The 26743-nt window shown below is 39.1% G+C and overlaps 1 protein-coding gene across 5 annotated transcripts; it reads right to left on the minus strand.

The window, feature by feature from the left end:
- Positions 1-3107: 3107 nt before the first annotated feature.
- On the minus strand, positions 3108-26527 carry MIER3 (MIER family member 3). 5 transcript variants are annotated; one of them, XM_072860727.1, is made up of 13 exons: positions 26368-26527; positions 25609-25633; positions 23249-23394; positions 21203-21337; positions 19670-19790; positions 17367-17452; positions 17096-17168; positions 14440-14591; positions 13896-13977; positions 9458-9549; positions 7445-7491; positions 7109-7254; positions 3108-7026 (listed from the first exon to the last, which is right to left on the minus strand). In XM_072860727.1, the coding sequence occupies exons 1-13, from the start codon at positions 26374-26376 to the stop codon at positions 6569-6571; spliced, it is 1572 nt and encodes a 523-aa protein (XP_072716828.1). In that variant the 5' UTR covers positions 26377-26527; the 3' UTR covers positions 3108-6568. The 5 variants fall into 5 exon arrangements, with proteins under 5 accessions (XP_072716828.1, XP_072716827.1, XP_072716826.1 ...); XM_072860726.1 differs by having other exon boundaries at positions 9458-9552; XM_072860725.1 differs by having other exon boundaries at positions 7445-7572; positions 26368-26525.
- Between the last annotated feature and the right edge of the window lie 216 nt (positions 26528-26743).

Genomic DNA, 26743 nt, shown 5'->3' on the forward strand with positions numbered 1-26743 from the left:
CCCCCATGGTAAATGTCCTGGTAGTCCTGACGCTGCCAGTGCACCGGAGCGCAGCTTGCCAACTTGTGGGGGGTTGAAAGGCTGAGAAGCTTAGCAGGTTGGGCCAATTCCATGTGCCTCCTCAGCAGAAGCAGAAGGATGGAGCCCTTGACACTACAGTATTGATTTGGAAACGCTGAGGACCAGCTGCTGCTGTTCAGATGGTGAAATCAGATTTTGGAATAAATGAGATTGCACCAAGAGACACCCAGCTGGTCTCACCAGGCTCTTCTGAAGAACACTGGTCTGCAAGGCTCTGACTTTTGACTTCTTAGCTCAAAAGGCGAAGCTGGTGGTAACGGTCCACTCTAATTCTCCAGGAGGTTAAGTTGTTAACTGGAATTCCTGGGTTTGGCATGGCAGGAGAACAGAGGTGCTTGACAGATCAAGATATGAGCTAAAAAATTTTGCAGGGGTGCCGCAGACTCCCAGAAAGAATAGAGAGATGGCCCACAGCAGGAGAGGGGCGTGTCTTCTGGGGAAGGAGCTGCAAGGGGTCAGCACAAGAATTGGAAACTCACTTTAAAAAAGCCATTCTTAATCAAGCTACTGAAGTACTCAGTACTCAGTAGTCAAGATTCTGAAGTATCACCAGTATGATTTAGAGCAGGTGGACATGAAATAGCCTGTGTCAGCTTTCCTGGTTAGCACACTTGCGTTTGAAACACCTGTCCACATGGGGAGTCCACCCTGAAGGGCTGGGGGCAACTGGTGGCAGCTCAGGGGCCACCCTTCCCTCAGGGCTTTGTTCTTGGAGCTGTTTTATCTGTCACCACTGCGTGTGGCCATGGAGCGTGATCAAGGCAAACCACATCTCCCTGCTGTGGCGCTTCCAATTTGGAAGGAATCAGAAGCACTGAGAATGAGTTTGTCAGGCACTTAAAAAAATATAATGTTAAACTACTGAAGGGTAGGTATGTGTATATATATATTCATATATATATATGTGTGTGTGTGTATATTCATACATATACACAGGTGTGTTTCTATACAAGAATACATATATCTAAGTGTGACTGGTGTAGGGGCTACAGTTCCTCAGGCAACTCCCGTGGGCCCCTGGTAGGAGGAGAGGGGGAAAGGTGTGAGCGTGTGTAAATGCTGCTGCTCATCTGTCCCTCCTCCCTTGCTGTTAAAGCCACCATTTCTTCCTGGCCACCGCTCATCAGACCCTGCCATGAGCTGATCTGACTTGCTAAACATGGTAACGACAACAACACAAACCCCAGGCTTTCTCGCTTGTTTTGTTTTCTGCTATTGCAGTGAGCTGAAACAGCTCATAAAGGGGCCAGAGCGAGTGAGCCAGCAGGAAGCCTATAGGTGGTGGCTGCCAGTTGCTAATTTGACTCACTGGATGTTATGAAGCCATGCTTTAAGACACTTTCATTTTGCGTATGGTGATGCTGTACTTACCCAGCAGCTCCTTGTTGCCTGCCAGGCTGCTCTGCTCCCTGGCTACGTGCTCCTTCCACATGCTAGTTCTGGAGCCCACCTGACGACACAGAAAACCAAGTCAGTAACTGCAGCAAAAGGAGTGATGTTCTTTTGACGGAGTTCATTAACTTGGCAGACCTGTTTGCACAGCAGGCAGACGTGTGCCAGGGCTAAGGCAAAGTAGCGGGTGGGGATAAGCAGCCACACTGCAGGGCAGGAGGAGGCCCACGACTTCAGCATAGCACGAAGGCAGCAGGAGAGCATGTTTCTGCTGAGGCATCCTGGCCTCCTCCCATATCGGAGGGCCAAAATTTGCTGGGAGCTCTAAATTACTCTTCCCTACAGAGAGGGAGGAGAAATCCAAGAACTAGTAAAATGTTGTAGCAAACTGATCACTGGGGTTTATGCTTCTAGTCTTTGCTGCCTTGCATTTTGTGGACAAAACAAGGACTTGGGCACCAAATAGCCAAGCACCGTAAAGACTTCAGGGGCTGCTTATCTTTTTAGTGGCAGAAGTGGATGTGTTCTGAGATTACTTTAACGGAAATGTAAGTAGTTAAAAGTAACTACTGAGTTGGAGGGAGAGGTTTACATTATATATATGTATACACTAATTAAAACTGTTTTTAAGACTCCAGCATCACAAGGCTAACGATTAGTTGCATCAAAACAAGAAAGGACCAGATGGGGCCAGTCATTATGATTCCTTCTAACAACATTGATCTTTATGCTAAACAACTAGAAAAAGGGAGGTGCAGCTTGTCACCAAAGAGTTTTGGATACGTATTTTGTTTTGCACCTTGTATCAACCATCATTACAAAGACACTTATCTTGCATCTCTTCATCAGGTGAAGCAAAGTTCATTACATTACTTCGCAAATTACAACTTTTGCTGTTCAGAATTATGCCAGCTTGCACTCCTATCTAATAAAAAAAAAAAAAAAAAATTGTTTCTTTACCTGAAGCTTTATTGTGCCAGCCACTGCAAAAACTAGCATGCTGCACCTAGGGAAGCACAGCACTAATTCTGGCCTTTGATGAAATTGGTATGTAAAATCTTTGAAGTAATACAGTGCTTTTCAGGGTCCAAGATTATGTTATTTTCTGTTCATTATGTTCATTTCATTTCAAATGAAAATGTTCATTTTCTTGAGGGAAAGGAAAATCAAGACAAAAAGCATTTCAAATAGTTTAACTTCAGCATTAAGGCCTAAGCTGAGTAAAATTTTGTATTCACACCTGTAATCTAGCTTGATGTGGATTTAAGAATTTGGGCAAGTTTTCTTACACCAGAGAACAGGAACGTGTTCCCCACAGCTTGCCATGTAGTTTGAATACTGGGTTATACTGCTGCGATGCGTTATTCTGAAGCTACATTTAAGTCCCATCTAAGATTTTGCTATACTTAAGCCATAATGTTTTAATGTTTGATGGAAATCATTACTTACTATTTTACCTGCATCGCTGCCTGCTGCATTTTTCACTGTTCTCTACGTAACATTAGGTAGCGTGGTAGCATGCACTTCAGCGGTACCCGGAGTTCTTAAAGTGTGTTCAGAGATACTGCTAAATATTTCTGAAAATGAAGCAGCAAACAGAGCGCAGATGCATGAAAAGCTTTACAAGTAAAGAAAGGTTTCCAGACATTTATTTCTGGAACTGTACACCAGGTATTAAAGTACAACAAATACAAAATAATGCTCAAAAAAATCAGTGTTTATGTACAAATATTAAAACCACTGCAACAATAGCGACTTCCTCTTGAACATCTGATACTAAAACACGTTCCGATTGTCACTAGATTTGTTGTTATGCACAGGGTACTTTGAACTGAGAATAACTGGAATCTCTGTTTTATTAGGAGGACTATAACCATTCCTACTGTATTTTACAATTGATAGTATCTTCCTTCTTCTTTCAATGAAAAATAGGAATAAAAAAAATAGTAACCTTGTCATTATTTTACAAATTACTGTATTTAGCTTCCCTGTCTGTAGACAATGTGCTTGTAATGATGGGCAAATAGTGTCCCTGTTGGTCAGTTTATCCATTAGTTTACATTCAAAGTTGAAATATTCACTAGAGACTTTGGTTAAATTAAGTAGTATCACTATGTTCTACTTGATCTGAAGTTTTCCTATATTTTTGACCCTCAGTTTTAAAAATTAAAAACAGGAAACAATTGCACAATTCATTGACCTAATTGTACACAATTTAGTATTCTTCAAACAGTATTGTACATCCTTCAAGTAAATTCAGCGGTTTGACCATGACAAGAGGAAACTAAACATTTAAAAACCTAGCATGAGAAGATGACATATGACTAACCAAAGTAAAAGTATTGCTATAATCACAGCACCAGTTATACTTCTAAATGAATCAGCTACCCTCTTCAGATTCCCTGTACATAAAAAGGATATATTTACCAACACTGCAATTGCCCATTATGGATTTTTTGGTTTGTTCGTGAAGAAAAAGTGTGGCAAAGGACAAAGAATTCATCACAGTTTGTTATAAGAATTGTGCTTCACAATCTAAGAACCAAGGCAATGTAATTTCTTCATATGGTTGCAATTCAGTTATCTTCATGCTGACTTTCAAAACGCAATTCTTTTAATAAACAGTAACAAGTTCTCCATTTAAATGTTTAAACTGAGAGAAAAATAAGTAAGTCCAGCTTTTAAAAGAAAAGTTCAATAAATAGCTATTTTACATGGATAAAGTCATAGTGGTACAAATTTATGAATGTCACATCAAGCATGCACAAAAATGTTACTATACACAGAAGTAGTCAGAAAATATTGAAATAGATATCTAAAAAGATATGAAGAATTTACATATTTACAAAATCTTGCAAATTATTGCCTCATTTTAACAAGGAATTAAAAGTAAACGATACCAGCTAGCTAGCCAACAGGCTAAATAAGATCAGCATTTAAAAATCTATTAGACTAGCCGGAATTCATTTTTCTCTCATATCATTTTCTGAATTTTGGTCAAAAGTCTTTATTAAATAACTAAAGTGTCCATTCAACTTGCTGACAACCCAAACCTTAGACAAGTCTCTGTCTACATTAAGAGCCCAGCAATGCATAGATAAACTGAATATATTACTGCATCAGCTAATGAGAATGGGCATGTTCATTTAAGTGCAACTGGTATAAGCATTCAGTCATCTTTGTATAATGATTTTTATACAGACCAGCCACTCACTGTAAACCCACAGATAAACTTGAATGTATAACAATGGAGGATTATGGCCAGTATTTTACAAAATTACATAAAATGTGTTGATTCAAAAACAGAAGAAACAAGGTACAAAGTTCAGCACAAAACACTGCAACAAGAAGCTGACAACTTGGCTAAAAATGTCAGAGTACATTACATGGCCAAGGCTACCTGTTATTTACTGTGTACTTACTAAAGTTACATATTTCAGATGTGTAAGTTAAGAACCAATTACAAAATTATCTCTACTTTTGTCCACTGTGCTAAACTAATTTGTTTTTAACATGGTAATTGTGCTACTGCGTAAACACTTCAAAGCAATCTTCATTACAATGCTGTAAAGAAAACTCCATATGCTGCATCCGAAACTCAGGATGTCAATGCAGTTCACAGTATGCATAATAAATACCCTCTTCCCTTTCAAATATTAAAGTCACTACTTTCTAATTACTCAGCATAACCTTGAAGCAACTATTAAAATATCAACAACGCAAACTTAATCACTTGAATAATGAAAACAAACTAGTGGCAATTAAATTTGTAATACAAACAGTGCAAAGAAAAAGCATGGAGGGAAAGGGGTAATCCTATTGAAGTAAAGGTTCAGATTCTCATTAAAAAACCCTGCAAGTTGTATGCTACAACATGTTACAAGCCAATACTATGTTAGGTTTGACTCTCCCGCAAGAATTAGAACAAATGTTTGCAAGACAAACTTCCTGCATGGCTACATTGCACTCAGTGTTCAAAATAAAAAATTTACTGAAGTTAAATAGTTGCTTTTATGGGAAACATTTTTACTCATCCTTTCCTATTTGACCAAGGTAGTGAAGTGCCATTTTTGAGCCAATGACTTGCCAAAACATATAAATGCAATCCACACTAAAGAAAAACTTTCCAATACATACTTCAAGGTTCTACTATTCCTATATAAACTAGATAGTCCCTCAAAACTGTAGCGCTTTGAACTGCAGTGCTCCAAACAATTTAAGATGTCTTCCAAATGTAGACCATTTGTTTAGTGGTAAATCCTAAGCTGTGCAGACTGTAGCTTTATACAACATCAGCTGCCTTAGGAAAGTTAAGGTACATGATTACATTACTCTTCAAAGTCGTGGACAAAACCCATCCAAATACAATATAGCCTAAAATGCATCTGTTTAAGCCAGTAAGTAAGTTTAAAGTACACAGACACCTATGGCAGCATAATTACTTCTGTGTAAGGTAGCCATGGCCTATCATTTTGAAACAGCATTGAAGTGTAGGTCTTCACACTTTACTTATAAGTCCCTTGTGCTAGCTTCCACCAAGATGAACTTGCTGTTTTGTAAACTGAAGTGCTCTAGTTTAGTATCACATGAGAGAAGATTCCATTTAAAAAACATCCTTGTATGTTTGTGCAGTTTAAATTAAAGAAACCCATCCCTGCCTTTATAAGAAAAAAAAAAAATGCTACATTGAGCAGGGATCAGGATCGGTACCTGTAAACATTGTTATTCCACTGCATCCATTACGGCAAAAGTAACTTAGACTAAAAAGCCACTCCAATCCGTTCAGAACTTCTGTGCTGGTTTTAAAATGGTGGCCTCCGTCTACAGGCTTTAAAAAAAATTGAAGCAGATCTTAAAGCTGCACCACAGAGTTCTCTTAGTCCCAAACTCTGCCAAACATCCTATGACATTTCCACATTTATGGACTGAAAAAAGAAATTACTCTTGATAAATCAAGATATAGTTCTATACATACAAAGACATCACTGATGTCATAAAGTTCAAACTTCCAGTGAAAGACTAAGCAAACCTGATAGCTCCCATCAAGTTTACTACTACTGCATAAAGTACCCACTGTTTGTTTAGTTTTCCACAGTCATTCTGAGTGAAGGGCAGCATGTTGGTGAAGAGCGTGGGTATTGATAAAACCATTTGTCTCATTTGCAGATAGACTGCTGAAGTCAGCCACTGAAACAGCCATTTTGGCACTGGTAATATGGTGTGTGTGGTTCTCAAAGTCCACACCAAGGTTATTTACAGAGACATCATTCATGAAAGATTCTGGGACAGCAATTCCCATTTTCAATCTCTTCGCAGGTCTTTCTGTCTCCTCACTGCACATGTTCATTGGGTTTAGCTCTGAATGATAAAAGCCAGTCTCAAATAAATTAAAACAATCACTTTCACCATTGCTAGGCAAGTTAAGCAATTCTTCTGTTCCAACAGGCACATGATTAACCGGTGCTCGGGGTAAGCTGTCCATAGGAGGAAAGGCATCATCCAAGCAGTTCACGTCTGAAGTGTGGCAGACTGTAGCTACACTATTTGTCAATGCTGGAAAAAAGATGAACACAAATGCAAATGAAATAGTTGTTTGCATAGTTACAACAAAAAGATATTTTTTTCCTTGATTTACCTGTCAACTCATTGGCAGTGATAGAGTTTAGAATGCTTAGTTGTTGATCAGGAATGGTTTCTGTTCGACTATTAGATGTTAAGGCTGACGAATGCACTGCTCCACCAAGGGCTTCTGCTTCATCTACCAAACGATCCATGTAGTCCCTAAAAGAATATTGCATCCATAATGTATTATTTAACCAGAAAACAAGGCCTAAAAATGATGATGGATTTAATGTCAGTTGCCATAGCCACTGCAGCACTACACTGCAATGACACAAGGAAAAAAAAAAAAAAAAAAAATCTACATTTACCATTTGCAACAGAAAACATATTCCAAGAACGTTTTACTTACGTAACTCCTGGATGATGGTTATATCTCTTCTTTCCAAATCTTGTTTGCTGAGCAAAGTAATCATAACGTTCTGACTTTTTCCACATGTAATAGAAAGCCACACACTCAGCAACTGTTCTGGTTCTTACCTAAAAAAAGGCAAGAATAATTGACAAGATTAATGCAAAGACTTTTGTTTTGTTGTCTCCCCAGTTCCCATATTCCTGCAATACTGTTGGTTTTATTATTGTAGAATCTGGAACAAACCAGTTAAATTAGGAGACTTCAAAGAGATCTACAGTTTCAAGTAAGTATTACATTTGTTCTACTGTATACATTATTGGCTTTTTTAAAACTAGATTGAAACTGTATCTACAACTGAAGCATTTATATATATAAATGTATATAACAATTTTTAAAACTATAAGATAAACTCTCTCTTAAGATGGAAAAAGCTGAGAAAATCAATGACCTAAGAGAAGTGAAGCAGAAAAGACTGTGGGTACTTATTTGTCTTGGCGAAGTCCAGAACTGTGGAGGCTTTGACAACACATAACCACAACAGTAAATGCTTAAACAACGAAATAAAATTGTAGTCTTGTTGAGAAGGTATAAAGGACTCAAAAGACTCATTTTGATCTACAGTAACTGTCTGTCTCTTTCCCCAAAATGGAGCTGCTATATGAAGTCAGATTCTTGGAGAAAAAGTCATTACTTCCACCTATATTGTTATAAACTATTTCAATTTTTAGGTGCAGAAACATTTCACACCATCATCAGCCTACAGTTCCAGTTTAAGTTTTACAACTAGAATATACAACTCTATCCAGATAGAGTCTGTCAGTAAACTATACTTGAGCTTAATCAAACTTATAGAAACATCAGAGGCAAATCCAGAACGCCTTGGGTGTAGTAGTAAATCTTGCTAATTTAGACACAAACGTACCAGGCAGGGGAGGAAATTTACAGATGTCCATATGCTAGTACATAAAGTCCCAGTTAACAACTCTTTGCAGCACAGTGATAAGGAAACATCTCTTGTTAAATTTCCATGCACTAAATCTTGTCTAGCTGATACTTTCCATATACAAGTGACATCAGCTTATGCTGGGTCCCAGAACTTTCCCTAAACTTTCTGGCATTTTACCTACTTCGAAAAAAAACCCAGTGGATTTCTTAGACAAATCCTGGTCCATAGTGACAGATACATCAACCCATGTATTTTGTTGCATGTTGGAAAAAATATTTTTAAATTATTTATTTGCATCTCTAATGAACTACTCTTTATTGGTAAGGTCCATTTAAAATCTGAACCACCCAAATATTATTTAGACAGGTTAAACCAGGTATTGAGGAGGACTAGCTGACTGTTGTTGAACAGCAACCACAACCCTATAAAGTTTACCTGAAATACAACAAAAACACCGGACTCCTAAAGAAAAAAACCTCAAGGTGGTATCAAAGCATAAAGGAGAGATACAGAAAATTTGGAAACATCCATATTGCCAACTGTTACTTTTTGATTTAAAAAAAATTTCCTATTCTTTAGGCACAGAGGAGTCAATCAGAAGCAACCCAGATCAAGATTAGAACTCCTTTGCTGGCCAGAAAACAAAGTACTGATGGATGACTACACTTTCTGAAAACACAAAGAGCTAAGCCTGTTTCTGTAAAATTACACCTTCCTGGTGATGAAAATAAGTTAAGTGAAGATGCATTTTCCCCTCCCACAGCCATGGTATGGGAATACTGTACTTCTAGGAGAGGCACACATTTAAAGTAAATTATAATATAAATGCATAAGCGGAAGTAATGTCAACGTAAGTTGATTTCAGAGATAATACAGACTCATCTTGCAATGCCTAGCTTTTCCAATGACATCTGAGGAAAAATTAGTACAAAAATGCCAAGCTGGTTTTAATATGTTGGTTCTTATTTCACTCTTCTGCATGGCTTCTGACAAATCTATTGCTTGTATGGATTTTCAGCATTGTATCACCTACCCATTCTTCCATTTGACTGTAAAATACTAACCTTGTTTTTCTGTATGAGATGAAAATCTTTTCCATAAATCAGAAGTGCATGTTCAAAGCTTCTGCATTCTTCTTCTGTCCATGCTGTCATCTCTTCTAGACAATTACAAAAGCAGCATGATAAACTTGTTTTCACTCACTAACCTTTTACAAAGAATAAAATGTTTGTTGCTAATGGATGAATATCCAAATGCATTCTAAAAAAAACAATAGTTCAGTTATTTAGATCCATGTTCTTTCCTCAACTGTATAGATATCCTACCTGAAATCTAACATTCTTCTTTATAAAGGCTCATAAGAGTTTGATTTCTGAAATCTTTTATCCTTGAGGGCAAAGGACATTCAAAAGATGTGATTTATTATTTCTTAATAAGTTTGTCATCAAAAAACCAAGGTTTGATAACATCACCGAGGTATCAGTGAGATATTTTTTCTGAATATTTCTTCTCACATAGGATACAAAGAACAGTGGTTGTTGGAAAAAAGGGTGAAGGAACAACCTGCTGTGACAGATGCCCCTGCTCTGAGTGAGCAGTACTTTGATTCAGCCATCACCAACAAGTAGGCCTGACTGAAGTCAGCCCTGCTATGCAAACCATAAGAAACGTGCTAGGCCGTACCTTCTCACAACTAAGGGGTCTAGGCTATGTCTTATCAAGAGCTAACAGTACCAGCCCGAGCTGGGACCAGCCAAAACTAAAACTGCTACAGCTGCACACCTGCACGTACAGCAAAGGGGGGGCTGACTACGAGTCAGTCACTTTACACTATAGATATCTGTAGCCCCCCCTGAGCACACTGAGCTCTCCTGTACAGCAGCAGGTTGCACAGAGGTGATCCCCCCTAGAGCAGGGACGGGACACCTCTCAAGGTTACCCTTCAGTGTTGAGACACCCCTTACCCAGCACCTGATGGCTGTAACAAGGTAAGTGACATTTTACATTAAGCCTAAAAGTATCTTGTATGCTAGCAACAGGTGTATATATATATATATGTATATATATCAAGCTATAGCTTAATTATTAGAAGTGTAGTAAGTAGTAGAGTGTTTGACTGCCGCCTAATTATTGTTAAATCATTGTGAAATCACTGTTTAGTTACCATTCAATTATTGCTTAATTACAATTTAATTACCAATCATTGATTAATTATCATTTGATCATTTAATCATTAATAAAACCTTTTAGCTAACCCCATAACAATGACTTTTCTTAATAATTCACCTGCAACAAAAATTGGCATAGTTGGCAGGACGGCGGATTCAATCACTGACTACTTACAGAGGCACAGAGTTAACCCTTCCCCAAAATGTTCAGATGATTGGGTGCACGAAAAGCAGGATAATTGGAATAAGGTAAAAGAACAGTTGAACCTTGTAAGAGGGAAACAAAGATGGTAGAGAAGGTAATAATATACAAGGTGTTGAAGAGGCATTTAAGAGCTGTATATCAGTATACAGAATGTGAAGAACAAGAAATGAGAACGTTACAAGATGAGGTTGAACAGAGAAAGCGACAAGAAATGCTGTTACCTCTGCAAATACACCAATTGCTTAAACAACTGGGGGAGGAAAAAGAAAAATGCAGGAAGGTAGAGGATAAACTAGAACTTATGATAATTCGGGTCCCCAACCCCCCCCAGATCCTGTAAAAACTCATAAGCTAATTATTTCCCTAGAAGATTGGGATGGAGATATTTGGAAGGACCCCAATGAAGAACTTAGTGATAAAAGTGAATTAGATGAATCAGAATTTAAGGTAGCCCCTATTATTAAAACTCAGGTATGTGCCGGACTCCAAGGGAGCAACCAGAGAAATACTGTAAAGACCACTCCATGGGACCCCCTTCAACTGGCCAATCTGCACAAAAAACATGAGCGGAAGCCTAGCAAAAGCAAGACTGAGTATCTCTGGCATGTCTCCTTAACTGGAGGAGATTGTATTATGTTAGATCAGGATGGCTTTTGGGGACCAGGAGTATTCTTGAACAAGGGACCATCCCCTAACACTGAACCACACTGTCACCCGCCGAGTAGCGTACTGGGCAGGAGGCACAGACCCTCAGGATAGAGGGGAGCCCACTGCTATACCAATAAGATCATTAAGTGAACTTTTCACTGCTGTTACAAAAGCACCCTGCCTTCAGGCTACAAACAACAGAGGTGCACATGGTGATTACCCTATCTCTGCCCCTCAAAGCCATGAAACCACTAATAAGGGGAACCCTGGCCATTTTACAATTGTACCTCATTGCAAAAAGGGATGAAGTAAGACAAAACGTAGAACATAACGCTCAGAAGGGTCAGGATGGCCAACCCTGCCTCCAACCCATCCTGACCTGGGCAGACTTGATGCATGGCATTGTAAATCATAGTCAAGAAATTACTATGGTTGAACCATGGGGTGGTTGGATGTTACTATGGTGGTTGGAATTACTATGGATGAACCATGGAGTGGGATGAACCATATGGTTGACTACGGGGTGGGATGGACCAACACCAGGAGGGCGATCCCGAGCTGACGCAGACAGCAGATGTAAGACAGCAAGTAAGACAGACTCCCCAGAACCCCCAACACTTTCCACCGATCTCATAAACCCCCCAGTGAGGTAGTGGACCCCCAGAAAAGGCATAACAAACCATGGAGGAAAGCCTTAGCACTAGGCATACCTCGGGCAGCCACACAGGGCCAATCGACTGGGACTACACTTAGTCTGATCCAGGTTTTTGAAAAACAAGGGATATCAGGGAATCCGAAACAAGCCAAATAACCATCCGCTCCTAAAGATCTCACAAATAACCCTTCGTACTTCTGAAGGAGGAACTGCAAATCTTTTTATTTTTTTAAAAAAGATAAAACCTGCAGTTTCTAAAACTGAATTTTAGTTTTACAAACAACAAAAAAAATCACTAAAAAGGAGTAAGACTTTTAAAACTAAGTAGCTCAAACTATTTGAATAGGTCAATTTTGTCTCAAGTATTGTTGCTTTCCTATCTTGATTATGGCTTTGGGTCTACATATAATTAAGAAGGGATATTTCAGGCATCTTACATTCATAATGGTGATCCAAAAGGTTTCCATTCAGATGACATTTAAAACCAATGGGGAAAAAAATGAAAAAAAACACGTTTCAAAACATTTCTGGAAGCAGACACTGGAACCAAGACCTTTCTGCTCCCAGATGAAAGTGATAATCATTCCACTGCAAGGCCATTTTCTTTCTCTCTCACCCCATTAATTTTGCACTCCTTACTACAGAGTTCTCAGGCTTCAAAGAGAAGAAAAGATCCCCATGGAAAGTCTCACTGTTAAGAAATTATCTTGGGAGTGGTGGATTTTTAATTCTCATCTTGAGAGTAGTAGTAAACTTCACAGGGTAGAGTAAATCATACCATAATGGTTACTCTAAGAGACAGGCACTGACAGTATTATCACCCTTTCCCATTTTCAATGAGGGTATAATAAGTCCCATCTGACCTGGGGCAGGGGGGGAGTGTGAGTACAAGTCCTTAGGACAGAATTTTGAGCTCTGAACCACACAAACGGGCAGAGGTATTTTTCAATACTGAAACAGGAATCTAAATCCTAGAGAGGTGTGGGATTTAGGATACAACCCTGCAACTGATACTTCCTTATTGTTTAGGTCTACACAATTTCTTCTTGCACATGATCTTTCTGAAGCACTGCTCCGATAGTCCTTATTGACCCTTTCAGCTTTACCTTAGATACTTAGCTTTCACAGTACCTAACTTGTGAACACTCAAGTTCCCTTTGGATCCAGTTCCGAGTAGGGAATATCTGCCAGAATATCAACTTATAGCAGGGCTCATACTCCATTTCTGCTTCATGCAACACACATTAAAACTTCAAATTTTCATTTAAGGGAGTAATAAAGTTAGGGACAAACAAGATGGCAGCTCGTGTTCCACTGTAAACTCGAGCAAAGCTCTCCATGGTCTACCAAAGACGTATAGAACTATACGGTAGAACCAGTATAGGGTTAGCATAGCACAACGTTAACTCAGTAACAAAGAGAGTGGGGCTTATTTATATAGCCAGCTATGTTCTCCTGATTCTCGTATAAATGTCATCAGATTATATAATGATCTTAAAAACATACTGTACTGTGGGTGTGAACTGCCTTATGGGAGCAAAATCACCACTCTCCCCACCCCTCTCCTCAGTCTGTGCCATTCTTACAACAGCAATGGAGGAAAGAAGGGAAGGTGAAAAGCTGATCCTGCAACCTTTATACAAGTTGCAAACTTCTCTAGCAGGAATTTCCAACTGGCCAACAATCAGATTATACCTAATCTGTGCTAAAAACATCATGGAAAGGGATGTTCTCATCAACCTGATTCTTACTCAAGGTTTTTCTACACAACTTTTATTCTTTTTTTTCAAATGCACATTTCTGAAAAACCAGGTACTCTCTCTTACCCTGAGATGCCTTTCCATTTGAGCAGTACCTCTCAATTGCTTCTTTAACATTATGGCTACTCTTGAGAAGTTCATACAACGCCTATAAAACAGAAAAAGTCTTTAGAAAGAGTCAAAGTTTGCAAATATCCAATCTAGACTTCTAAAACTAGCCTTTCAGTGAGCATATCTAATGTAAAAAAAGAGGATTTACCTTTATACATGATGAAAATTTTAAAATAACAACCAAAAGCAAAACCATCCAAAAGTTGAAGCAAGGTTCAATTAAGAAAATGTAAAACATTATATGCAATTATTAAAAAAGCTGGATTTGTCAACAGCATGGCAATCAGAAACATCACAGATCACAACAGTGCCAACATTCAAACACTCGTAATTTTAAGCACATGCTTAAAATTACAAATAAGATCCTGATCCCAATAACATCTAATTAAAAAAAAAAAGAAATTGAGTATTGCTGCCTTTATAACACAAGGGAGAGAAAGAGAACACATGTTAATTACAAAGCAATGTGTCGACAAATGGAACAGGATACAAAACATACTTGTTCATTGTCCCGTGTATGCAGACCTTCAGGAATTCTGCCAACCATTTTTTCATTTCCTGTTCTTAAGGAGGTTTCAAAAAGGTATTCTTTAACTTTACTTTCTGAGATCACATCAGGTTTCCAAAGTAAATGGTCTTCATTTTCATAGGCTGTTAAAACAGAAATCCATTAACGCCAGGTGTGACATTTTTAAGGCTATAACATTAAAAGCTATTTCACAAAGACAAGGAACAGGAACGTAGAAGTAATCAAATCAAGCACCATCATGCCACTTCGAAAATACATCTCGCTTTCTCCCCCAAAAGCCTCAGTTAAGAGAAAGACTCTGCAGTGTGACATGGCAAAGAGATTCAGGTTCCATGAGGATGAGATAAGGGATGGAACTCTTGAGATGAGGAGTCTTGAGAGAAGCAGCTTGTTAACAGCTAGATGATTCCAGTCAAATTATGCATATGTATTCATCATCTTCATATAAACAAACTAGCAAAACCATTCACAGTTTTATTCAGCTGTCTTCAAAGTTTTACAGCACAAGAGTGTAGGATATTACTTTAATATTTCAAATATTACATGTAAAAAAAAAAAAAAGAGGAGGTGGCTAATTGGTCATTTTCAACTAAAATTTGCCAAAAATTACTTAACAGAATGGAAATCTAGGTCTCTGTGGTAATTTGTTTTTCCATTCACTAACAACTGAATGCTGTTAAGAACTTGTACATTGCATACTTCACACGCAATCGGGATGTACAGTCCTCCTTCATAGTACACTGAAATCATGTGTGCACCACTTAAGTACCTTATTTGAAAGACAATATATCAGAAATACGCAAGAGCTGGCCTGAATCTTTTTCGGTCTGTGCACGTTTCAGTTCTAAATTAAACTATAAATCCCTTACTCTGATCAATAGATGTGATTAACATTGCACATAATGTTTCACGTACTCTCTTGGCAATACAATATTAGACAGTTACTCAATTCAAACACACAAGCATAATGGCTGTTACAGTGGAAGAGATGAAGGTTCTCAAATCTCTCATAAAACTGTAGGAAACAATATTAAGCTAACGTGAGGAACAAAATTACATCTCCTTTGAAAGCTCTGTTACAGCTTAAGAACATGGAAAGCTTTCAAACAGACATGTTACAAGTGTAAAGTTTATACAAGAGCAGAACTGTCTTCTAGCACAATTCTGGTAGCTGGGACTACACAGCAGAAATATAAGCCCTCGTTTGCCATCACAAGCTCTTCAGGGAGTACAGAAGAGGCTTTAACAGAATCCTCCACACCTACAGCCAGGTCCAACCTCTCCAAGCACTGCTGATGCTCAGCTTCAACCTCCTTTATCAACCAAGACAAGCCAGCACTTCTTGCTGGAGTCCATGACTGATAATCTCAAGAGGAGCTCCTTGGGCTCTCCGATCTGGGAGCTACCTCTTTGCTCTTAGCCGTGCCAGCGGACAAGACACTCACTAGTTCTCTCTAGCACCAGCTCATTCCACAGAAAGTTGTCAGATTAACCCCTTCCTGGTCATCCTCTGGTTACTGGCCCTTCTCTAGTTCTTTGCTGAGAAGTCAAGATGTGTAAAGAGTAAAAGGAATATCCAGATAAATCTGGTTCTTACTCCTCCATTTCTTACAACCCATAAGCATCATGCTTGAATCTTAGAAAATAGGAGACTTCCCTAGGTCTCCTAAGCAACCCAAGAGCTGTCCACTTGCTAATGCTTCCAGCTCCACCCACACCAAACACTATTCTTCTCTACTGCAAAGGATCATTCTTCAAAAAAGCATTTGGTAATGGTGAAAAGACTTGATATACTTCACTAGAATAATATTCCCATGTAATGTTACAGTTTGAACAGAGGTAACTTACAGAATATTGAAAATTTACAGAAAAAAACAGAATGCCCTTCATTTATTAACATATCCCCCAAACTGTTCCTTAATTTCACAGCTATTCCGTCCATGAGCAAATTTCTCTCATTATCTGCTTTTTGCATTCCACAGCTATATTTGCTATACTTTTCTCATAGTGAAGGTTTCTAAAGATACCAAATAAAACTGTATTAAATAAGTTATTTTTTCTACTCTAGCACAATTGCAGTTTTTAACCTAAATTTACACTGGAATAACATCATACTTAAAACATCATATTTTTTAAAGGCAGCGTATCAGGACCTACATCTTCTACTCATGCTATAGAAATTTAAAATAGTTCATTGCTTTGTTGTCCATATGCATTTTGTAACCCACACTGTTGTGCTTGCCAAAAAACAAGCAAAGAAAAATACTGTTTTGAAGATTGTCAATGTAAACTAAGTTACATGCTCATAGCCTAGTTATGATACTCTCATGACAATACTTCCTTCTTGACTCAGTTTGTTGCCTCCTAATATTACTAGATACTTCAGAATTAACACTTTAATCCAGCCTCCGATGTTTTCTTGAGGATGTCCTCTCAAAGTTGAAGAATCACATTTCTGAGATATAATTATGTGGTTGTGTTACTTCAGTTTTCTATTTTTTTTTTTTTAACGTCTCTGAGACTTTAACTAAGCCATTGAATTTACCTTATAAACTTAAATAACATTTTCCCATCAACTGCTATGTATAAACATAAAATAAAGAGTAAAACAGTCAGAATAACTTACCCTTTTCATCATCACTGTATCTGCCAAGGTAAGGTGGAATTTCAGCCTGGTACTGTGAACCCACCATGATTTCCTGAAGACATAACAAAAATGAAAACAGAAAGGTATTAACTTAATATTTTGAGTATGGAAGCATTAAAAATGCCATTAACTTGGCATTTGGCAGAGAATTCCACAATTAAGGTACTATTATAGATACGTATTACAAATCTTAATGCATTTTTCTTAACATTAAAGTTTTTAAAAATTTTTTTAAAGATATAATTATTACCTTTCTCAAATCTTCAGATGAATTACCATTGTCTGCCTCTACATCTTCACCATCTGACTCCTTATCTCCATCACACGTAGTGTTTGCTTCAGACACAAAGAAGCTTGTTTTTAGCTAGGAAGAATTTTCAGTTCAAACACAGAACTACAAGATATCCTTTACTTCTGAAAGAAGCACCTGCTTTTATTCTGGGAGACACTTATCATGAGTCTGTTAATCTACTTTTCTATCAAACTAGCATGAAGGCAATTGTATACTGTATACTGCAGAACTAAAACATTTATCATCACTGCAACTGAGACAATCTACTATATTTCTAACAGTCAAAAGGAAATGAGATCATTTTTCTTCATCAATTTTCTCCAATAAAGGCTTATACCTTACAGAAAAGGCATGAGAAAAACAGAAAACTTCCAGGGCTATGACTTAGCCTCTGGTTAATCACAAAGAAAGTAAAGTTGAAGGTACATCTTTATTACCTACTAAAACCTTTCATGAGAAGATTTAAACTTTAAACAAGGCTGCCACAGCATGGAGTGAAGATACAGAAGAGATACACAAAATGGAATAAGCAAAAGACAGCAAAGACTGCTTATTCCTCTTTTATATATATTTTTTTTTTTCTTAGGAAGAAATACAGCCAAGCACTCCAAGCAATTCAAATGCAGTACTCCATAGAAGAACTCGTATTTTAGAATCTGGAATGCTGTGGTACTGAGTTCTGAAGTAATTCTATTTTTATAGCTGTATAATCCCCGGCAGAATGGAATCTACAGTTCTGATACGATTAAAGCTATTTTGTATTCTCAAACTTCAGAAACAACATGCTCATGAATAGGGTTGCAATTTTAGCTTAATCACAACTAAACAGAATCATCAACATCAGAGACAATATCCAAGACTGTATGGACTGAGGCTCTTCTTCTGTAGTCATTACTATAATCACCAGTCTATCTCTTTTTGTTGTTAGAAGTAACAAGCAAGAAGCTAACCTGAATGCATGAAATAACAATATGCCTGGACAATCATAGGCAATTATTTTTTCCAATTAATGCAAATTTGATAAAATAGCCTGTATTATGTATTAGACATGTTTATCTTAAAACTTAACGTTATCTCAGTATCTGAGAAATGGACAGAGATCAGAAAAAAAGGTGGAACTGCCAACAGCACAGAGAACTGACATCTCCCTCCCTGAAATGGTGGATATTTGATTTTAACATGTCCAGCCAAAAGTTCTAATAGAGAAAGTAACATTCTGATAGAAAACCATGATAGCTGAAAACAAAGATGACTGTTTCTTAATCCTCAGTAAGATGAGGGGCTAATCATTTTTTCTATAAAGCTGCCACACTTTCAGTGTCATATTCATTAACAGTTCACAAGCAATGTTTAAATGCCAGCAAGTTTGGGGTTTACTTAACTGAAAAAAGGGCATTATAATTTTTAAGGTTTTTTTATCTCTCTTTCAATACAAATGTCTTATATTTATTACACAATCAGCAGCATGCAAAGGGCTACGACTGCTGATGACTTAGGCAGCACATCCCCTTTATCATCGCCCTTCTCTAGAGGAATGAAATCCCCCAGCAATAGCTTAAGATACCTGCCAAATTAAAACTGTGATAGAAATCCTCCACATTGTTGTAACTCTAGTACACCAGTGAACAAATGAGCTGCAACCAGTGAGGCAATGAGGAATATCTCATCCAGGCTGGATAACCGAACCACTGGTTCTCAGATCTTTTCCATAATAGCTCTGTGGGTAGTGAAATTTTGGTGGTCAGGGGTTTATAGGCCCCATCCCATATAAAACCTCTTTGGCTCACCCCATGAAGTCCTATGGAAAAGTGTTGAGTGTGTGAAGGGAAATAATCACAAAGAAACCGCATCCCAGTTCACATCCACAGGCTGCACAGAGGACTCACTGACTTAAAAGCAGCAGCAAAAATTTTAGTAGAGAAACACTAATTTAAAAGAATGGGTTACATATTCATGTAATTCACTAACATATTGAAAATCACGAAGGGTGTTCCTCAAAACTTCATAATTAATAGTTACTGTGGTAATTGTATTTGTCAAGAAATTAATTTTACTTGTGCTTTGAGCACAGTACCAAATATTAGGTCTTTTCAGTAATCAGTAATACCAACCAAAGACAACATTCATGTACAACATCCCGCAAAGTACTCTCTCCATTCTCGGTAAAGTCAGCACTACTCTTCAATTTTGATATCTTAAGCTACGAAGCTATATATAATGCTAAGACTTTTTGAGTACTACTATAAAATTAGGTTTCCTACATCTTAATGGCCGAGGAAAGAAGTCAGTAGCCTCATGTGAAGTAACTGATGGTGTCAAGTCATCAGCAGAGGACTGTGTTTCTTCATCATCACCCGACAAGAGGTCTTTAGCGATTTCCTCCTGTATCATTAAAATAAAAAAATAAAACCTCAGACTGGCTATTAAGTATAGACTGGTGAGCATTTAGATTCAGCAAACTGTAAGTCTCATTAATTAAAATGAATTATTTTACCGTAAGTAAATTTAGCAGACCCTACTCCCTTAATTAAAAAGCTAGTTTGCTCCTCCTAAATCTAAGAACAAATACAATCATTCATTTCAGCGTTGAACACAGGGATTCCTTTCCCCTTTGTCTTCTATTAAAATAAATGCACAAGAAGTAACTTCTGCATGCATCAATCTCAGATGTTCCTCCAACTGCCTCCAATGAAAAATGCCAGTGGAAACTGCCTCAAATCTTTACAATTCTGTCATTCTTTGCATCACAGATATACCGAAGCTTTAAAAGGCTGTTACCCCTTAAACTCTGGGGAAAAAAAAATAGAACAGCCAGGCACTTTTGTAGACTTTTGCTAGGAGGACAGTTACAGATAAATAGACAACCTGTTATCTTCTCAAAACACAAAAAAATTGACATTTCTGTAGGTTAAAAAAAGATAGTAAGAAAGAAAAAGCATACTTCCTCCACTAGCAGACATGTTTGAACCCCTCTGTATAGAGGTTAGGAAGGGAAAGAACTGCATTAGACAACAAGCCGACTACATTTTTGTAGCCTCAACACAATCGTGAATCCTAATGAGAATCAGATGTGCAGAGCCATCATTATACCCTACTTTCTGTGGAGTTTACCATTACATCATACTCACAGAAAGTAAAAAAAAAAAAAAGAGATATACTTACTACCTACATACTTTATAATCCAAACTACTAGCTGCATAACCTTTATAGCCAAAAATCAAATTAAAATCTCAGAATTCAGTTAGCTTGCAAATCACAAAAAAAGAAGTTTCAGGTTTTTACATCAGCAATGCAACACATACAGTCACTGCACATAAAACAATCTCTCTCTCACTCTCCAGAGTTGAGATCTTTCCAAATAATATGCATTTGAAAGCAACGTTGCAAAGCATTCAGGAGTGCATTTTCAAGTTATCCACAAACGTTTTGATACTTCACATGTGTGCTGGAAGCCAGAATTATTATTTCTGGACATAGCATACATTATCAAAAAATCCCACTTCTATTAAAAAACCCCCACCTATTTAAAGTTCTTTGAATGTGTTCTAGAAGAACCGTTGACTTATTCATTTCTCATTGGTAGTAACACAGTGCCACTAACATTGCTATGCATTTGTAAGTGTAATAATTATAATTAGAATCAGTTCCTCAATATCCTTGAAAAAGAATGAATTCAGAGTAATATTGTACAAGGATACACATTTTGTAACATCAAGAGATAGTAAAACATAATTTAAGGTCACGTGGATTTCTGCTTTTAAACCTTAATACAGGGGAAAATGGTTCTGACTTACTTTATCGAGAGTCATATCTGGAAGTTCATCTGCAAGTTCACTTGGAGAGCTATCTGCACTAGAACCTGCCATAACTGGAATCGTGGGTTCATAGCCATAGAATGCCAGTAAATCTTCCAATGGCATGTTTCCTTCCTAATACAAAAGGATTTACAAACATTTCAACATATTGCCAAATACTTGTAAACAGTTCAGGCCTAAAAGGATAAGACATATTTTGAAGAACAAAAGTAAAAAACAAAGAAAAACGTAATTGAAAGCAGAAATCTTGATTAAAGATCTAAAATATTTTCAGGCACAATACTGAAATAATTCATAACCATGTCTCTTGGCATATAGTGAAGTTCCATCAAGCTATTGAAGAAAACTGTTTACTGGATGAAACTAAAGAGTAATTATTAAAAATTTGCTACCTATCTGATTCATACTGTAGAGCACGATTTGCCTATATTTCTTCAAGACAGAAGATACCCTAGAAACATTAACAACCCCCCCACAAGAGAGAAATGCAGAAAAACTTGAAGACTTTAGTCTCATAGTTAGAGCTGCAAAAACCCACAAAAGTAAACCAAAATAGCAATTTTTAAGCCCTCCTTTCCATGTCCTGCATGATATATTTTATAATGACCATTGAGAAGGTGATAGGATAAACACAGCTAATTATACAGAAGGCAAAAATCAAGATAAAGGCTTGATTTATAACTTGTTTTTTCCAACAGCTTTTGATCAAGTGATTTTAGTAAGTATCATCATACTTGCATCCTAATACAATTAATGAAACAGTAACAGTGGAGATTTTTTCAGTTACCTGATTCAAGCCAACAAAATATTTAAAATGTTTTCCAGTATTTATACCTTTAAAAGTTGTACTACCTTTGAAAATTTCTTGTTGAACTCATACACTGATTAAATTACTTGTTTTCTTTAGTCAGCTAAGGTCTTAGTCCTGCAAAGACTTTTCACAATGGGTAAACGTAAACTCACATCCAAGTCTTTCCAGGATCAGGACCAAGTAATAAAGTGTTTAAGATGAGTGGCTCTCAGTTCTTCTTCCTTTATTATAGAAGCAGTAAGATAATTTTGTGGAGTAACAACTCCATTTTAACCACCAGACTTGGCAAGCTGCTTCGCTACCATAATGACAAGTTCATTATCAGCAAAAATGTAATTGTAAAGGTAGAAGGACAAAAAAAACCCCCAGGAGTATAAACACAGTCAACTCCACATTTAGAAAATTTGTTTTTACATGGACTACAAAAACACAGCCTCATATTTGATGCTAAAAATTACACTTTCCTGGAACTCTGCTGATCAAAATCTGCAGTTATGCTGAGTGGTGTAAGTGGGTCACTGAACAGTAATGCAAGCAGCATCAGTTTATGGGCGTTCAGAATTCAGCAGGCATTTAAAATGGATGATGCCCTGCCACAGATGAACAACAGGTGTAAATACAAAAAACATGTAATTAAAGAGTGTAAAATTGAATAGGAAAAGCCAAGGAGCACACTAGTCATTTTGTACACCCACTGAATGCCAAACTGATGAAACTAAGACATAGAACTACCACTTACACAGCAAATGAATGTGATCCATCATGCCTAAAACAGGACTGTTTGTTTGCATATTGGAAAAGCAAAACCTGATCAACAGAACGAAATACAGATAGCTGTCACTTAATAGTATGCAAAATGTACAGTTTCAACTTATCTCCAACTTATAAAACTTAGAAGTGATAAGTGATATTAGATGATAGGACTCTTAAAGCCTGCTTCAGTGATTTCCCTACCAAAGTGAAAGGACTGCTAAATGAAAAAGAACACAAACTTAACACTAACATCTTTGAGAAGCCAAGTTCAGCCTTTTTGTGAGGATGCACTGCTATATCCTAATCAAACCTGATTTTCTTTTCTTTTTTTAAACAAGCTGCAAAGGCATGTTGCAGGAAACTGCATTATATAATACAAACTGAAGAACGGGTTGAGTGTTCTTTTCACTAGAAAAGTTACAACACATATGGTCATTTAAAAGAGAGCGAGTCACTCTTACCTTTTCTAAATCTTCGATTTCAGAGCTGAAATTTTTGCTTTCTTCCATCATTTCCTCTTCTTCAAGAGTTCGTTCATCATCATAATCGTGTACCAGCATTTCAGCAGATGGGTCAAAGTCATGATCCTCAGATGATAAAGAGCCAACTATTAAAAAAACCTCATTTGAGTTATTTTTTTTCTATACCAACATATGAAATTATATCACAGAAAAAAATACGGTTGCATGAATTCTTTTACATACAGGGTCAGAACTCTCAACGGAATAACTGGAACAAAGTCCTAACTACTTGACAAATTCAGCTGTTTTAGCTGGTCTTCCCTTTTTGTATTTGTAAGTAATAGATGCAGTTTTCTCTCTTGCAGTAGACAGTGCTTGGGAGAAGTACCTAAACTACTAAAACGGTTTCAGAAAGTACAATCCCAAATTAGTATTTTACTGAATAAAAGATTGTTCAAAACATCCTTGAAATCATCATCAAGGTACAAAGCACACGTGTCACAAGATTTCAGATGCTGCAAGACTAGGATTTATAGACTCTGATTCCATTTATTATTTACATGGTAACAAGCACAGTTTTTCACTGGTAAGCAGCTAACTTAGGTTATGAATCGGCTTCCTACTAACAGCAACATAAACAGTGAGACTCGCTTCAGATTACTTTAGCCTCACAGATGGATCTTTTATTAAAACTCATTTAATTCTTAGCATTTGATCTAGAAAGGAAGAATAAACATAGCAGTTTCAAGAAATATTGAGGAAAATATACCAGAAATAACAAAATGCTTCTAATGGACCACATTAATTAACAAGCCATTGTGACAGCTCTGTGGTCCAACAGACACTTTTTCATTACTCAAGAGCATACTTGTAAGTCATCAAAAAAGTAGTTATTAAGTGCATTTTGTCAACTGTTAGAAAGGTTATCATTAGATTAAGAAAGTTTTAAAGATGCAAACATTCTGCATTGCAAAGTCAGTGTTCTACAAAGAAAATGACTGAATTACAGGGTTTTGTTCTTTAATGTTCATTTTCTTACGGCTTTCAGGATGGAGAAAAGAAACAGATTAGGATATTTCTCTTTCACTTCTGGTTTCCTCTTCTAGTTCTTACATACTAGTGCTCTGTTGCAATCCTTGGCTTACAAGCAGCAAAGAAAAGGTTTATTAAAGCATGTAAGAACTTCTCCAGAAGTTTTGAAGGAAATAGCTACAAATTTTCAATCCTCTTCAAAAAAATAAAGCAGTAACCCTCTTTGCACTGCTTCCAGCCTTGAAAGAGACTATACTAACGCTTCTGAGTCTTAAAGCATCTAACTAATTTTTCAGCAATTATGCTAAGTGTTCATTCCTTATATGCAGGTAATTAAAGTAAACTGTCTGTTTAGCTCGCTTAAGACAATACTGTGAAAGTTCATAATATCATAATGCAGAGAAATATGCAGGCCAAAAAATGCTTTTTATTCACATGCTATTCATATTACAGTCTCATAGAACTTTCAGTATAGCCAATAACACTACTCCAATTACAATAGCGACATTACGCGTTAAATTTTCCTGCTGTTGGCCATCACATCCTTATCCAGTTTTAAGGAAGTGCCAACTGCCTTAATCTAATATATATTTATATATATATATATGTGTGCTCAAGATTATTGCTTCTAATTGCTGTTCTAACATTTTACGTTTGAGTAATTCAAGTGGAAATTCTATTCCACTCACAGACTTTAGATAAAAAAGTCCCACTTCTTTAGTAGCTCTGAATGCTCAATATCCCATTTAAAATATTTAAAACCTTATTCAAAAATAGAAGCTCAATAAATTTCATAAGAGTAGTTAAAAAGATGACAAACAGCCAATGCAGAAGGCAGTGACAAAGAAGCAAATATCCCCAAATATTTCTTCGAGAGCAGCCCTGCTACTAACTATGCTTGCTTGTGTAAAGTACTCCAAAGAACCTTAACAGCAGTTAAGGCCTTAAAAATTACTTATCATTATGATTTTAAACATTTTTTGTTATTACCAAGAAGTCAAAAATTTACACAAGCCTGTAGTTATCAGCAACAAGAGCAGCAGTCTCTCTCCAGGCTACATGGCTTTACCGAGATGCTGACTTAAAAGTGCTACAAAACTTTGTTTTCATTTTGGGTTCCAAGCAGCCAATTACTAACTGCAACCGGAGTTAAGGGAAGGACTCCACAGCGCACATCTCCTTCTCTTAAAAATCTGGCAGGCAGTTAATTGCGTGCACGTGAGCGCTAGGAAAGCTACGGGGGAACAAAATTGGGAAGGAGCAAGAAGGAGAGAGCAGCGCGCGGGCAGCAGGCCGGGTGCCGGAGCAGGAGGTGGGCGAGGACGAACCTGGGCTCGAACTCCCAAATGAAGCCTGCGGGGAGAAGAGAGAGAGCGAGGTGAGAGCGGGCTCCCTCCGGCCCGACAGCAGGCAGGGGTCTTCATTTCATGCTCCCTCCCCCCCCGCCCCCGGCCACTGCGTCCCGCTCTGTCGGCCCCTCCATCCCGTCCACTCTCTCCCATCCCTCCTTCTCTCGCTCGCTCGGTCCCCGCCTGCCGCTCTCCTTCCCTCCTCCTCCGCTGGCAGAAGCCCCCCAGGAGCCGCGCCCGGCCCAGCCAGCGCTCCCGCTCCCTCCGGCCCCGGCCGGGCGGGACATGACAGGGGTACGCAGCGGCGGAGGCAGCTGGACCGGCCGCCGCCTCTTCCCCGCTCCCAGCCCGAGGCTCGCTCCTCCTCCCGCCCGCCGGGCGCTTCTCCATCGCCCGCGCTGCGGCGGCGCCGCCGCCGGCCCGTCCCGCGCCTCCCGGGGCCCGCCGCGGCGGCCGCGCCCCCCTCCGCGCCCGGCCGCGGCCTGTCGGCCGCCCGCGGGCTGCGAACCCGGCACCCGCGCTGCGCGGCGCCCCCCGTGCGGCCTAGTCGCGCAGGCTCCCGCTGCCCCGGCGCCGGCGGCTCCGCCGGCCCCCGCCGCCCCGCCGGCCCCCGCGCCGCCGGGCCGCCCCAGAGGCGCCTTACGGGGATGTCGAGGCGGGCGCGGGGGGCCTGCCGGCGGCGGGGCCCCGCGGGGAGCCGGCCGAACCCCGGCCCCCGAGCCTGCTTTCCCCGCTCACCTCCGCCATATTGGGACGATCGGGCTGAGGAACAGCGCTGCGCCGAGTGCCCGGATGGGGCCGCTAAGCCAATGGCAGCCGCCGAGCCCCAGCCGGAGCCGGCCGGGGAGGGAGCGGAGGGGCCGGCGGGACCGGGCTGGGGCGGAGGAGGCGGCGCCCGGGCAGGGACGGCGCCGGGACCCCACCTCCGGCTGCGCCGTGGCCTCCCGCCCCGGCCGGGTAGGGCGCTCTGCTCGCCCCGGCCCGCCGCGCCCCGGCCCTGCCCCGCCCGGAGAGGGCGCTCGGCGCCCGCCGCCGAGCCCAGGCCGGAGGGGCGCGGCGCGGCGCCGGTCCCCACCCGCCCCGCTCGGGGAAGCCTGGGCCGGCAGAGGCTCCC

This window comes from Ciconia boyciana, chromosome 4 (genome assembly GCF_034638445.1).
Source record: "Ciconia boyciana chromosome 4, ASM3463844v1, whole genome shotgun sequence".
Taxonomy (NCBI): Eukaryota; Metazoa; Chordata; class Aves; order Ciconiiformes; family Ciconiidae; genus Ciconia; species Ciconia boyciana.